This window comes from Acipenser ruthenus, chromosome 3 (genome assembly GCF_902713425.1).
Source record: "Acipenser ruthenus chromosome 3, fAciRut3.2 maternal haplotype, whole genome shotgun sequence".
Taxonomy (NCBI): Eukaryota; Metazoa; Chordata; class Actinopteri; order Acipenseriformes; family Acipenseridae; genus Acipenser; species Acipenser ruthenus.
Genome location: NC_081191.1, coordinates 27,160,625 through 27,177,062, shown reverse-complemented (window position 1 = coordinate 27,177,062; position 16,438 = coordinate 27,160,625). Strand labels below are relative to the sequence as shown.

The following is a 16,438-nucleotide window of genomic DNA, read 5'->3' as shown; positions in this document are numbered from 1 at the left end:
GCACTTAATCACCTAGTTAGTGAGACAGTTGATTGGACACTGGATATGGAGTGATTTCAGTTGTTGAATTGCAAGCTTGAATAAAAGCAAGAAAGAAAATCACAGAAAAAAAACCAATATGCCACGCCTGTCAAGAGAGCCGCGCCTTCATGCAATCAGCATGTTGTGGCCCACCGTCATGGGTGCTCACAGCCAGCAATTTCAAACCTGGCGAGATGGTAACACACTTTTTTTTTTTTTTTTTTTTTTTTTTTTTTTATCTGGCTTTGTGTATTTCACATGTTTTGAGCTGAAAATATAAAGAAAACCCAGTTGTTATCACAGTAATACAGTATCGGTAAAAAATTAAAGTTACTTTAATTTTCTCCCATCACCACAGGATGTTCTCCCATCACCACAAAACCTAAACAGCTGGGTAGGAGAGAATCCCTCATGTCCATCACCTGCAACATTAAGGCACGTTTTGACAGGATGCAAGGTGGCTCTTAGCCAAGGATGGTTTTATTTGGTGCCATGACCAGGTGCTGCAATGTTTGGCCTTAGCACTGGAAGACAAGCGTAACATGGCCAATAAGTTGCCACCAGTTCCATCAAAACATTACACACAAAAGACAACATTCCTCTGCCCAGAGCAACCACCAAGAAAAGGTGTTAAAACCAATCCTCGCCCAGGACAACTGGAAGCTGCTAGAGACTGGAAAATGCTGGCAGATGTTGGTCAACGGCTTATTTTTCCACCTGAGATTGCCACCACTAAACTTCGACTAGGCATTGTTTTGTGGTCTGGATCAGCACGCCTTGTTCACCTGGTAGAGTTAACAGTGCCATGGGAGAATGCTGTAGATGAGGCGTATGAGAGGAAGAAACTGTGGTATGCTCAACTAGCCGCTGAAGGTGGGTTGTCGAGGATTTGTGGAACACTCTATAACCTGGTTTCTCAGAGACGTCGGATTCAGTGGCCAAGAGTTGCGTCGCACAGTGAAGAATTTATCTGAAGCAGCAGAGAGGAGCAGCAACTGGCTGTGGCTCAGATGGAAAGATTCTGGTTGGGGATCTCAAGCACAATAGAAAGAAAGAAACACTGATGTATGGGTAAGTAAGCTGGGCTGAGCTGAGTGGGGGACGGAGGGGGGTAATGCTGGGACGCCAGAATCACCGTCGAGCTCTCTTGAGGTGTCGTGGGCTAGTTGACAAAACAGAGGGTGGAAAGGGCCCACTTGACCCCAGAGATGTACCCTACTTAGCTCAATTCAGACTGTTGTCATGCTGATGCGCTGGGGAGACCGCACTGTGGTTGATCCCCGGAGCCAGCATTACACTTCAGCCATCAACACCAGGCAGAAGGATATCTACATCATCATATGGAAGGAAACGCAAATTGATGGAGACACAGATGGATCACATTAGTTTACTGTAAAGCAACGTCTTAGTTGGTGCTTATCTTGGCGAGAGCCGAGTTCAAATCACCAGGTTTTAACATCTACTCTCGTGTAATGGAAATCATGTTGACTCAGAAATGTCTTCATCTAGACAATGTTGGGAAGCTATAAAAAAAAGGCCAACAAAATGCTTGGATATACAGTGTAGAATTTTAAATCAAGAGAAGTAATGTTAAAACTTTACAATGCATTAGTAAGACCTCATCCAGAATATTGTGTTCAGTTCTGGTCACCACGCTACAAAAAGGATATTGCTGATCTAGAAAGAGTGCAAAGAAGAGCGACCAGAATTATTCCGGGTTTAAAAGGCATGTCACATGCAGACAGGCTAAAAGAATTGACTCTATTCAGTCTTGAACATAAGAAGACTACACGGCGATCTGATTCAAGCATTCCAAATTCTAAAAGGAATTGACAATGTCGACCCAGGGGACTTTTTTACCTGAAAAAAGAAACCAGGACCAGGGGTCACAAATGGAGATTAGATAAAGGAGCATTCAAAACAGAAAATAGGATGCACTTTTATACAGAGAGAATTGTGGGAGTCTGGAACCAACTCCCCAGTAATGTTGTTGAAGCTGACACCCTGGGATCCTTCAAGAAGCTGCTTGATGAGATTCTGAGATCAATGAACTACTAACAACCAAACGAGCAAGATGGGCTGAATGGCCTCCTCTCGTTTGTAAACTTTCTTATGTTCTTATATCAAAATATGGAGAGTTGAAATACAAAGCAAAAATAAATAAATAAGTAAATAAAATTACCAGTACTAGATCCAGAAACACACACACACACACACACACACACACACACACACACACACACACACACACACACACACACACACACACACACACACACACACACACACACACACACACACACGAATACAGTAAATTGGAATCTATAGCTAACGGGTGACCTTCTTTCAAGCATACTGGTTTAAGTTATTTTGCTCCAAGAAAAAAACAAAAACACAATAATTCGAGGGATTATAAATGTTTTCGTTATACAACATGGTATGGTATATGGTATATGGTATATGTGCGTTAAACTGTGTATTGATATGATTATGTTCGACGGGAATGGTGGCGGCATACGCAGTGTTGTGGTCTTGAAAGGGAGTGTTTTGAACATGAATTCAAAGCGCAGCAGAGATTTGAACGTACATTCATTACACTCTTTATCAACTTACATTCAAAACACTCTAGAGTGTTTTATACTGTGGAGTGTTTTGGGCATCCTACACCGGGACCTGAAAACGTATCAATTCATATCAACCTGACAAATACGGTGTCGCCAAAAGAAATAACATAGTTATGTATAATAAATGTACGTGTGTGTTTATATATACAGTTTTTAACGTGGTTTAAAATTACATTAAAACACTGAATGCTCATACCTACAGACTGATTACAGACTGATATAAAACATTTATGGATTTGTCAAAGAAAGTGTTCTATAATATGCCAGCAAGCCAGCACAACAAAATGAAACTGATCAATGTCTATGATCTGTCTAGTAACTACTATATATATATATTTTTATAACATAATAATATTACATTATTATAAACAATGATATATATATAAACTGATAAGAAGTAGAATTTGAAATGCATTAAGGTATAAAACTATGATACTGTAATAAACTGACTATTGTGATTTAGTAGTTGGTTCAAACAATTTAACAGCAAATGCTGGAATGTCTCTGTATAATTCTGTGTAAATAAATATAAAACTATAAAGGGGCAACACTATTAATCCAGAAATAGGGCAACAGTTTTTTTTATGCTGGGTTGTTTTTTTGGATGACAACAACAACACCAACAACAACAACAACACCACAAATTTCACTTATATAGCGCTCTTAAGCATTCCAGGGCACTTTACAAAAGAAATATAAAAAAAGCCTGTGTCTAATATATAATCCAGCTACAAATAAACAGACCCAAACAAATATGTTTTCAAACAGGTTTTAAGATTCAGTTGTGCTAGCATTACAACTAAATGTCCTGGCTCCGACAGAGTTCAAACGAATTTTAGTGACTGTCACAAGATTAGCATTTTCCGATCTCAGGGAACGACCAGGGGTCAGCAGGTCTTGAAGATAATGTCCATGACCATGTAAGGCCTTATAGGCAATAAGAACTTTAATAATAATAATAATAATAATAATAATAATAATAATAATAATAATAATAATAATAATAACAACAACAACAATAATAAAACAAACGAATGAGATTGATGCAGTAATTTACGCAATTAAAACCAAGACTAAGATTTGTATTTATTTTATTAGCGATTTTTTTTTATATATAAATCGTCTGACAGCCCTAATATATTTTTTTATATATATTATATAAAAAATATATTAGGTATTAGATATTATAATTTTATTAAATATAATACTAATTCTGAATTCAACACTTGTAGCAAATCCTTTGATGTAATATTTTCTTGTAATTCACCGTAGTCTATAAATAACTCTATATATACACTGTATGTTACTAAAATTCCTATATTTACCAGTACCGTAGTCTCTGCGTATAGGAACATCTCCGAAGAGAACACTTTGCCTAAGCGAACACCATTGTGGTGAAACTGATTTTTCCCAATTGTAAATGCTCCCCCTAAAGGAACAGAATTTTTTTTTGTTCACTACTGATACAGAACTATTTTGTAACCTGATAACTCATCATCATCAAATTTACATTTAAGTGGTTTATTCAATCTTTTCGTTTTGTATTCTGATTTCCACGAGTGCACCTCATTGCTACAAAATGACATTTAAACAAAAGGCGAAAAGCGCCACTTTTTCTCTTGCTACAAAAAGTTGGAAATTGTTTGAGCTCCTGAAAAAAACCTGAAATCAGACACAAGTCGCCAAGCAATTTGGTGTTTTCCATTCTGGTGAGCTGATTCACCATTCTGTTAAATAATTGTGTGCATGTCTTCAATATTGCTCCTGTACAGGTATTCATAATTAATCTAGAGCTGCTGAGTGTGTAGGGGTGCTGTGTTAATTTAGTTTGACATTTAGTTTATTAACATTAGTTTGTCTGTTGCTTTATTACTGTAGTTTATTAACATACACTTGCCTATTGCTTTTCTCTTCTATTCATTTCATATGTTGTAATAAGTAATGATAAGTAATAAATAATTATTTATTTATTGATTCATATTGTGTCTGGTAGTCAACTCTGTCTTGAACACTTTGGTTGCTTCCCAAGGGGTGTTCTCTAAGCCGGAGACTACTGGACTACGAAATAATTTCTCTTATAATAAGGAGAGAACATACACACACCCACCAAAAAAATTACTGTAAAAAATGTTTAGCTACTTGAAGTGGCCATTTTACATCCTTATCTGTGCTGCTGCAGAAAACAGCATTTACTGTTTCAAACATATGTACATATATACAAACTAGACATGCAAAAAATAATGTTATTGCTAGTTATGGGTTTTATTTTGCTATTCTCAATTAAACAGTAATTGATCTATTAAATCACCCTGGTGCTTTATTTGAAGACTCACACCTCACACATATTGTATATTATATTACAGAAACATGCATGTTTTTTTTTGTTGCTGCATTTGAAAGCTTTTGTAAGGAGTCTTTTTTTGCTTTTGAATAAATAAACGTTCTCAATCCAACAATTGTTGATTATTTAACCTGTCCGATATTAGGAAATAGGTTGCTGACTGCACCTCTAATGTAGATTTATCATGTAGATTTATGTGTTTCAACAGCCGATATTAGGATGCATTTAATTATGATATAATTCAGATTACAGATCAGTATGGACTCCTGTGGTTTAGATTAACATGTGTCTACCGTATTTAATTTATATGAATTTGGTATTTCATAAATCCTGAATTGAATTCATTATCCATAATGGATAGCACTGTATTGAAGGTAAGACTTATTAAATGTCCATTTCCAATGCGTCTCTCTGATCCTCACCTCCTTGTCCATGCTCTCCAGGTCTTCCTTGCACAGGGTGTACAGGGGCATCGACTCCGACATGCTCGGCTGTCGTACCCTCCGCGAGGGGCCTGGCTGCTCATCATCCTGGCTCGAACACTGAAGCTCCTCCTTACCCAAGTGCTGGTGGGGCTGCACCACCCTAGACAACGACAAAAGGCCCACACAATAAACAATACAGAGCATAGGACAGTGAAATGCAAAGTATTCAAATGAGTGTATGGTGTTACCAGAAAGAGGGGGTTATGTTAATCTGTGTAATAAATTAAAGTATAGGAGGCTGTGTGTTCCAGTGGTTAAAGAAAAGGGCTTGTAACCAGGAGGTCCCCGGTTCAAATCCCACCTCAGCCACTGACTCATTGTGTGACCCTTAGCAAGTCACTTAACCTCCTTGTGCTCCGTCTTTCGGGTGAGACGTAATTGTAAGTGACTCGCACGACCTAGTCTCTGTAAGTCGCCTTGGATAAAGGCGTCTGCTAAATAAACAAATAATAATAATAATAATAAAGTGGATATTCCTGTTATTCAACCATTCCTCCCCCTTTCCAGTGACACATGTGGATCGAGAGAGTCCCAGGGCCTTGTCCTTGCCAGGTGGAATATTTCCAATACCATTTAAATCATTTAATATTATCATCTCATATTATCAAACTGTTTTGTTCTTGAAAGCTTCTGCATGAAGCAGTCTTTGAAATAAATAAATAAATAAATAAATACCCACCATAAGCACAGATGAGAAACTAGCATGCAGAGCAGTTATTATTCTTGACAAACTTTACAGTAATTAACATTAAAACAAATTACCCCTTGGCCCACACAAAAGTACCCAGAATTTCTTAAATATTTTATATATTTTGTGTTATGACTGCTTTCTAAACAAGCTACAAGAAATAGTTGATACACAGATAATAACCTGGATGTTTACTGGTTTCACGATGCAGATGAAAACATGACATTAGTTTTATTCAAGCAAAGTAATTGGCCATTAAAAAACAAAAACCACATCACACACATCACACACAACACACACGTGCAATACATAAAGACAATGCAAATCTCCCAAACAGATTTTAATGCCTTTATTCTGTGACCTTCATTTTCAACCATAGCTCGTCTTCATGGTGCTCTCCTGTCAGTGCATCTATATGCATATAAACAACAATCCAACCAGAAAATAACCAACTGCCACAGAAACCTTTCATGCCAAACAATTTCATGGGTCATACACCTAACGTGGCTCAGAGCAAGTAGTTAATTTATAACCAAACCTCCGAGTCACTGAATGTACATTCTGGGATGTTTTATGGATTGGATTTTGATTGTGTTAATGGAATTTGTATAATGAATGTTATGTAACACATCAAACTACATCATGCCCTATCAATGAATACCACTGAAGCCTGGTTTGCTTTTGTTAAGTAATTAAAAGGCAGCTAATTAGAATTAAATTATACATTTGAACTCAAACAGATGGGATTGGTTCTTAGATACCTTGGTTAAACTTGATCAAGGATTTATTAAAACAGATCTTTACTCAAAACCTACTGCAGCAGTGTGGAGTAGTGGTTAGGGCTCTGGACTCTTGACCGGAGGGTCGTGGGTTCAATCCCCGATGGGGTACACTGCTGCTGTACCCTTGAGCAAGGTACTTTACCTAGATTGCTCCAGTAAAAACCCAACTGTATAAATGGGTAATTGTATGTAAAAAAGAATGTGATATCTGTATAATGTGAAATAATGTGATATGTGATATGTGATAAGGGCGTCTGCTAAGAAATAAATAATAATAATAATAATAATAATGATACCTACATATGTCACCTTCACATCCTATCCATACAAAAAGAGCCATTCCTAAAGAAAACATAGTATTAGGGGTGGACTGCACTGATCGCCGGCTTATTTTGAAAACCCTGTATTCATTGTCACTATTTTTGCTTTGAAAATACTCGGTTATTTTTTTAGCAGTCATTTTAACGTTTTAGCCTCTCGAAGTGCTTAACATAAAAAACCCGCCCCTTCAATTCTCTGATTGGTTAAATGTTGTGTCAAGATGTAACACAGCAGTCATGTGGTTCCAAGATTTTTTTTTCACCCATCAACGTGCAAGTGATCTAGTCTGCTAGAAGCGAAAACAATCCCACCCAGTTTTTCAGTACTTGGTAGCAAGTTAACACAATTTGAGGTACCACTGCACTTGAGGAATCATGTTGAAGAGCGGTCTACATGCAGAATAATTACAACATGAATCACGTCAGATTCCAGTATTTAAGTTAAGATGCCTATATGAGGATGGAAGCAGTACGTTACTGTGTGCCAAAGCATGAAAAAATAAACATTTGCATTAGAAAACAAATTCAAGGATACACAGAGGGTCTTCATAAATTGCACAGTACCTGAAAAAGTTAAAAATATCTGTACAAAATCAAAGTACAGCCAAATCCAATCTGAACCCTCTATAGGAAGCTAAGTTTGATGACAACAGCATATAAGGGTCCCTATTTCTTGAATGAAGAACCTAAAAAGGATGAAGAAATGTACATGTTTTGGTGCATAGTACCAGTACTTTTGGGGCAAAACTCCAAGCATAAAATGACAGTATTGTTATTTAAATTAGCTTCTAAATGTCCTGGCTAAAAAATCAGGCAGACTAAAATAGTGTTTCCTTTTGGACAAAGAAAGTTGCTACCAAAAACTACCGTAACAAAAACTGCTTGCACAAGTTATGCAATATACCAGTAATTTTTATACATTTATACATTTTCTTCCCAAGTTGCACCGATTTAAAAAGCTTTGGAAATATGCAAATATTTGACATTACTATCAGATTATCTAAAATCTGCATATGTCTCAATCTCCAAAGCACTGATGCTCTGACACTGACAAGCAGAGCTGCTTTCCAGCAGAGACAAAAGCCTCACAGCATATAAAAATAAACGCAATCATTACAAAACGGGTGTTTTTTTTTTTTTTTTTAATTAGCATTTTGAACAGCTTACCTAGTGAAATGTCTATGAAAATCAATTTAATATAAAAAGCCCTTTAAGCTCTATTCATTATGACATAGCACTGCCTCCCTAAGTAGACAGCAGAACAAAAAAAAAATTAAAAAGGTTAATTTAAGAACCAAGAGCAACAGCAGGCGAAAAATGGCAAAGCCTAGAATGATATCAGTGCATTAATAATATAGAAAAAATAGAAATACACACGCGTACACTGTATTAAGGCTTGGAAGTAGTATATACTATATGCATATTCAAGCAATTCATTAATTATATTCCCTCTAGCTCAGAGGCAAAGTATTTTATCATCCAGCAAAGCTCAGCCAGCATTATAAAAATGAATTAAGTTTGCTACAATTGAGCTGCAATTTTTTAATCCTAATTCATGCAACTCTTTAATGAGATCAGCATCTCATCACCGCTGATTACTGATGGCTTTTTGTCTACTGCAGTTACACAGAGGAGACTCAAATCTAGTAAAGGGGGGTTAACTTTGATCTTGTATAGTTATGGAATAAACAATGCTGGATTTGTAGCGATACCAATGGCAAGTGATAGTTTAGTTTACACTATCATCTTGCTTCATTCTCCCACCATCTCCCCTTTCTCCACCTCACAGCTGGCTCAGTCTCATTTTGAGGGTGCATTTTCATTAATAAACTTTCCGTCTGCCTTGTTTTATGCTATAGGATATAAATGAATCACAATCTGTTCAAATTTGGTTCGCGGTTTTCAATAATAATCAGGGGTTAGGGGTATTATGTATTGATTGATACATATACACGCGCATAAATATGCATGAGGTTTAATTATGATTAAATAACATATCCACATCTACATGCGAAAGTTTTTTCTGTGTGGCTAAACTAATTTTCACCTTGTTTGCCACAGTGGCAAAACCATTAAATCCAGGTGTAAATCAGACCAGCCAGCATGATTTCTATTAATTACGTGTGCGGCCAGATCAAGCTAGGGCTGTGTCTGAATGTTCGAAGGTTAGTTCGCTAGCCAGGGATTTGAAGATTGTTTTAAACCTCTGAAGGTTTGTCAGCCAGATTGACGTACTGTATTATAATTTTTTTTTCCTGTTAACAGAAACTGTTTCACAATGTGCAAATAATATAAAATCAAAATTAAATATCACCTGCATGCAAAATTTGATCTTTTAATTTGTATAATGCATATTAAAAGTAAACAGTTGTTATTAAAATCCGCTACCAAATCATATACGTAGCAACTCTACATGGCACCGCTGCCATGTATGGAGCAGGGTACAGTATCCAAAGCAGTGGGCTCATACCTCTAGTGACTGTATTGCGTCAGTAAAATATGTACTGAATGCCTAGTGTACAAGACAGTGTAAGAGAAGTGCTATGGTAGAATATGTTTGAAACATACAAAATATACTCTAACACGAATAATTTTAATTTCTAAAACTGAGCACCGTCCGCCCCTTTCCGCTCCAGCTCGTGTTATCCAGAGTCAAACCTTTAATCTCTTCGTTCTCCACCTCGACAGCAAAGTGTTGTATAGTGTAAGCTGTATTGAAAGAAATGTCTCGAAACCCCTCTGCTGTTTGGGATTTTTTTGTTCAATGCCCAGATGACCAAAAAAAAAAATAATAATAACTGAATGCAAACTGTGCAAGCTTTGTCTGCAGCAGTTGGTGCTGGTGCAATGCAAGCTTACTGTATACATCACAAGCAGGCTCAATTACATGTAAATAAACAAAGTGTATTTATCTTTTTATTTATATTATAAAAACATGATTATTGTTCTATACAACGCATTTTTAAACTACATATGAATGTTTTATTCCATTTATAAGGATTACCTGTAAAATAATAGGATTTTCAATCAAATATAAACAAGTGGTTATGGTGACGTCGCCAATAAATTATGCAAATGAGTACCACTGAAGGTTCGAACCTTCCTTCGGTAATGTGTTCCAAACCTTCAAAGGTCAAAACATACCCTTCGTTATAGCCCTAGATCAAGCAATGAAGACACTCTAGCTTGCTCACGTAACATAACCATAACAACGCTGTACAGGAGGTGTGTAAACGGTGACAGTTACAGAAATGTTTTTAAAGCAGAAAATAAAGCACACAACTTCACGAAACACACAGCTTATTTTTTTTATGTTAGATACACTAGGTCCCTATCTCCATTGTTTAATCAGAGGCGGGGGGTGAACGGAGGATTAATAAGGTTGGTTAGTGAATATTTATTTAACCATATAAACTACTGGTGCACAGTCAGTACACCCCCGCTAGCTAACTTGGGATCCAAGTGAAAGAACAATCAAAACAAACAATAAGCTGCTGGAGTAAGCAATAGCATGAAGTCGCCTTGGATAGAGGCATTAGCTAAATGTATTAATATTACGATGAGCCCTGTTTTTATTCTTCATATGATGCAATGAATATAAAAAAAAAAAACACTTGTTTTGACAGCACCCGCTGCATGCTAAACAAATAATGTAATCTAAATGACTATGGAACAGTTGTTTTTTTTCACACGGTAATAAATTTAGCATTTATTAAAGAAATCAGAAGTAATAATAGCATTCAGATAGCCTACTGCAAATGTGTTGGTAGAGTGGGGTCTGTCATTAAAATATCTAGCTAAGTTACATGTTTAAAATAAAATACACATTTTGTCTTCCTGAAAAGCATATTAAAACCTATTCATATTTTTAAAGCATGAACATTTTATACTGTAGAAACAAATGCCTTTACAATTCCTGTAGTATTATTGTTTTAGCCCTGAGAACTTGTAAAGGGCAGACAAGTACAGTACCTATTCTACCAGTGACAGTATGTTGTTGTATGTGCCAATTCTCACCCCAGTACTCTGTACATAGAATAATCATTCTCATTGGATGATAACTAATCTAAGCTAATCAGCAGTAGGCCATATTTGTAAATATACTGTAAAAGATACAGGAAAAAATGACTGATGTAAGCAATGTTTATTGAACAATAAATGGTGAGAACAATAATAGAACAAAAATGTTTCATACACTACAAACCAATATTGTTTAGAGCAAGACATTTTGCACATTTTACTACTTGAGTAATGCTTTTACTATACACAAAATAATAACATTATATATATATATATATATATATATATATATATATATATATATATATATATATATATATATATATAAAATGTTAGGCCTTTAGAAAATACCTGTAGAGAGTAGAAAAGTTTAATCAGGAAAATGTATTTGCTCACACCACACACTTACTTCTTTCTGAGGCTATTTCCCAGAAAGTCCATCAGCAGAGACATTCATTCTTACTGATTTTCATTTTCAGCATGACATTTTTAGCTACTAGCTCCCTACGCTAACACAGCAACCACTGCTTTTCCTTTTGCTTTTCAATTTCAGCATGTATTTTATTACTATAGTTTGCTGCTAATAGCTTATTTTCTTATTGATCCTTTGTCATGTTTAGTGCAAATGGGATTTACTTTGCCCATGCCCAACATTCTAAAGTTCTAAACTTGCACTTTTCCTGCTCCAACTGGGCTATTTATGTCCATTATCATTTAAATTAGATGTATGATGTTCCCCTCTCTCTCTCCATTAGGCCTTGGATTTTGCTAAGCAATTCATTAACCAAGAAGTTCCATAACTAAATAAAAATACATCATGTTAAACCAGCACATCCTTTCAACAACTATGAACAGTTCAGTACAATATGTTACACACTCAGTTTCAAAATTCTGATATTAAAATTGCAGAAGCAGTTCAGGTAATAATGTTAATGTAATAGTTGGATCTGAGTTTTTTTTTTTTTTTTTAAATCAATTCCCTCAGCATATAAATAAAAAAAAAAAAAAAACATTAAAAAAATCTAGTGGGTTGAAGGTCAGTAGACTATCAAGGCCCAGACTGAACAGTTACCACATTGTTAAGTAACTATAAATCCCTATAGTCCCTCTCAGAGTACAGACAGACATCATAATGCCCAATTCCCAAAGATTCTAGTACACTCACTATGTCATAAATGTGCCCTGAACTTGTGAACAGAAATCAAACTACCAACAACAATGACATTATTATACAAATAAGACTCTCTCAGCCAATCAGATTTGAAGAATAGTTATTATCCCGTAAATCAATACATAATTTAGCGGACAACAAAAGATTAGCCTTAATAATGAGTAGGACCACATAGGTTCCAGACATTATTTGAGTGAAGAGTTTGTTTGTACCACTAAAGCACGTCAATTGCTTGTCACAATAGGTTGCACATGTCTGCACACTCAATCTGTGACATGACACATCACATGACCACATACCTTTGCTTACATTGCAGACTAGTTTTACTTAGATTCTGTAGTTTTCCAGTTAGTTTTTATACTGCAAGATAAAAGTGTCCTTCACTTCAAGTAATTGTAGCTCACCAAATACTTTCATAAATGTCCTCCATCATACATATCCTTTCATTACTTAGGTCTCAAACATGCAGTTTTGAAAGAAACACATATTTAGGCAAACATGTATTTTTCATTTTAAAACAGGAGAAATCATTTTTTGTTTGCAAGTCATGCTTTTAGCCTGTCTTGCACTCCCTGGGTCATTTTACTGGAAGGGTGAAAATGTCCCCACTCCTTTACTGGCTTCTTTCCTGTTTAACCAATCAGCTGCTTCACCTATTGACTGACATGATTTATAACAAGTACATATAAATTAACATGTTCCACCATATATCCCCATACAATCTGTAACAGTAGTTAAGCCCACCTATACCTAGGAGTTGGTTGAATAACACAATGGAACAGGAAAATATTGTGTGTTAAAGTACAGTTTTTTGGTTCTATGTAGTTAAAATGCAAACGTTACCCCATCTTACTGCTCAGCTGATGCAACCACAGTTATTTACTAAATGAGACACATGGCAGTAATTTTATGATGGTACAAATACATTAACAAAAATGACTATTTTGGCTCCAGCAGAGGCACCGGACAGTACCTGAAGGACGATTGCTCTCCGTGCACTGGCAGTGTAATTGGGGGAGCTGGCGACTGGATGTATGGAGACTGCCTGGAGCTCTGGGAACCCTTCCTGATCAGTTTCCCAGTTACAGGGTCGTAGATTCGAACCTCCGGGCCAGCCTGTACCTTTGGGTGGATGGGAGTTGGGTGGAACAATGGCGTCTGAAATGCACTTTCGATGTCAGGAAATGTGGCAGGACTGTTGATTCTGAAATAGTAAGAATGGGAAACCCCAAGACGAATGATTATTTGCAACATAAATATATGTTATATATCTACTTCTGCAAACAATAATACGTCAAGCAGATGCTTCAGGACCACCATCTCAGAATGAGATGAAATGATTAAGTACCCTAATGTTGTAATCCCCAAAAACCTCAGTTTGCTCAATGCATTATTTCCATGAAAATGCATACATTCTGAAAAAGGTTGGGTATAATTAGCAATAACTTGTGAATGGTTTGGACACATTCCTTTTTTCTTGTGATGTACACAGTGTTTGCAGTGTTAATTTATTCTCCTTTTCTTGTGTTTATTTTTAGAGATGGTTTGACCAATTCTTTCTGGTACTGCACCCAAAATACTGTTCTAGAGTTTTAATGTCCTGAGGCTTCCCAAGAACTGCCCATAACAAATAACAGCACAGATGGAAAGTCATAGTGTGCACTATACCTCACATTAAAAAATATATATAAAATATATAAAAAATATATATACAGACACACACATATAAATACATATAAACTGCAGTGTACAAAATTGAAGGCATGGGAAAGAAAAGGTTTTTAAAAAAATGTACACAAAAAGTTTAAAAGATTAAAAAATCTTTTATTTTTTTCAGGACGTTTTCGGGCAAAAGCCCTTCTTAAGCTGAAACAGCTGAAAGGCTTTTAACTCAGTAAGTGAATATGTAACAGTCTCCGGTGTTCTTTTGTGTTTGTCGGATAATATCAGTTTATTTGTTCATTTATTTCTGGAGTGTTTTAATCAGAACCCCAATTTATAATTCAGCCTTTTTCAAAGTTCACTATATAGTTAGTTATTATATTTTTGTCAGTTCTCTAAACTGCTACTAAAGCAAAATGAGATTTATACACTAAGATTTTACCAGCTGATATCCCAACTCGGTAACATTAACATTATTTTTTAGACAGCTCTTGAACTAAGTGCTTGCTTTGATATCACTATCCTAACTGCATTTTCTTAGATCATTTGCATGACAGACTTCAATTGCTCACTCAGATTACTATCAAGTACATTCTTTCCATGCCAGAAAGTTATTTTTCTTCCGAGACATTTCATTCAATTTAATAAATTACTTCGCTCAATAGCTTGCTAAAAGCAATGGCAAATTACTCCTTGGTATTTAAGGTTTATTTTTCTAATATAGTACTTCACTATCAACTTTATCCAGTATCCTGAGACATCCAAACACCATTTACACACTACATTTATAATAAAAAAGAAAACAAACCGCTAACCTACACAGATGAATACATGGAGTGGGACATTTAATGCCTGTTCCACACACCTATATTCTGGAACACATGATTGAACCCTTAAAGATTAAAAAAAACACCCCAAATGCCAGTAATAAGCTATGAGGTAAGAAATGGATTTGGGTGTAAAGTATTGGTTATCAATATATTAATATAAATTTAACAGCAGTATTTGATCTGCAGATATGCCACTGTTTACTTCATTAAAATAGACCCATTTTGATCCGTCCAAGTTCCTACCTTTGTGTTTTGATGTAGTCATCCTTCAAAGGAAAAAGCTGCTCTTCCACTCTCTCCCACCGCTCCAGACACCCCCACAACCAGTCTGGGTTGACAATGTGCAGGTGTTTACAGCCCTGGGCTTGTCTTACTTTCTCTGTACCTGTGACAAAAAAGGAACCCCTAGGTTATCAGAAAATCTGACATGCATACAAAAAATTCACATTTACAGACAACAGGGTATGAAACAGTATGAGAACCTGACTGAATATTTTTCCAGGCTTGCTGTGAAGCAACTACAGAAAGAACTAGAAACAAGTTAGTGAACAAAAAAACAACATCCCCAGTAGCATAATCTAAGAAGTATGGTAATTAAAATAAAATTTGGGTAAACTAGAAAAGTTTTTGTTTTTTTGTTTAAATTTGGTATGTTTCTGTGATCAAACTGTAATCATTTACAAGATTAACCGGTCTGAATTTCAACACCACCACAGCATAGCTACACATTAGCAGTGGTGTTGAGAACATGTCACCAGGACAGACATCACAAGGGATTAATTCCTCTTCACAGTTGATACTTCAGTTTACCATCTGATTTAAAATGTGTTGGCATGAACAAAGAGCCCCACTCAGTGTACTATAGTTTTGGACCTTTTTGAAAATGAACAAAATAATCTAGCACAAAAAAACATAGTATGAGACAGACTGACAGTTCTGCCGACAGGCACAGTACATACACAGGCTGACAATACAGACAAGTTGACTGATAAGCTTTACACTGTAACAAAAATGATTTGCTAAAAAAAAAGACAAGTGCTCAGTCTTTTTTTTATTTCTTCTCCTGTGCATCTTTATTGCAAACGTACTTGGGCTGAAAGTCATATGTAATGCAGACTGAATAGTTTCTCTCTTAACCCAGCGTGGAACATTCTTATTCTCAAGTGTAATACTGCTGGTTTGAAAAGCATTTCATATGAAACATTTCCTCTGCACCCACTGTTACCAAGTACTGTACTGATTAGTCAGCAGTCACAGGCCTACTAGCATTAATTCCAACTTCAAAACTTGGGTGGTCACGGGACCCCCATACTGGGACACGGAACAGGAGCAGTGGAGGGCTGAAGGGGCCCCCCTGTGTGTCATCTGCAGGGAGTTTGGGCATAACCAGGAGGACTGCCCCTATGAAGACCCCTGCTTCTGGGAAGCCTACTCAATGGGGAGGGTGTCCTGTGCATCTGGGTGGTTTCGGCTGCTGGAGCAGCAGACTCCATC

The 16,438-nt window shown here is 36.3% G+C and overlaps 1 protein-coding gene across 1 annotated transcript in view; it reads right to left on the bottom strand.

Annotated features, from left to right (window-relative positions):
- The window catches only part of LOC117395011 (RNA polymerase II subunit A C-terminal domain phosphatase-like), a 160,912-nt gene that overhangs the window by 93,677 nt on the left and 50,797 nt on the right, over nucleotides 1–16,438 (bottom strand). Inside the window, exons 9-11 of the mRNA XM_059012754.1 lie at nucleotides 15,188–15,329; nucleotides 13,426–13,656; nucleotides 5,409–5,571 (exon numbers count right to left, since the gene is read on the bottom strand). Coding sequence (XP_058868737.1) covers nucleotides 5,409–5,571; nucleotides 13,426–13,656; nucleotides 15,188–15,329 — 536 coding nt within the window. The remainder of the gene's footprint in view (nucleotides 1–5,408; nucleotides 5,572–13,425; nucleotides 13,657–15,187; nucleotides 15,330–16,438) is intronic.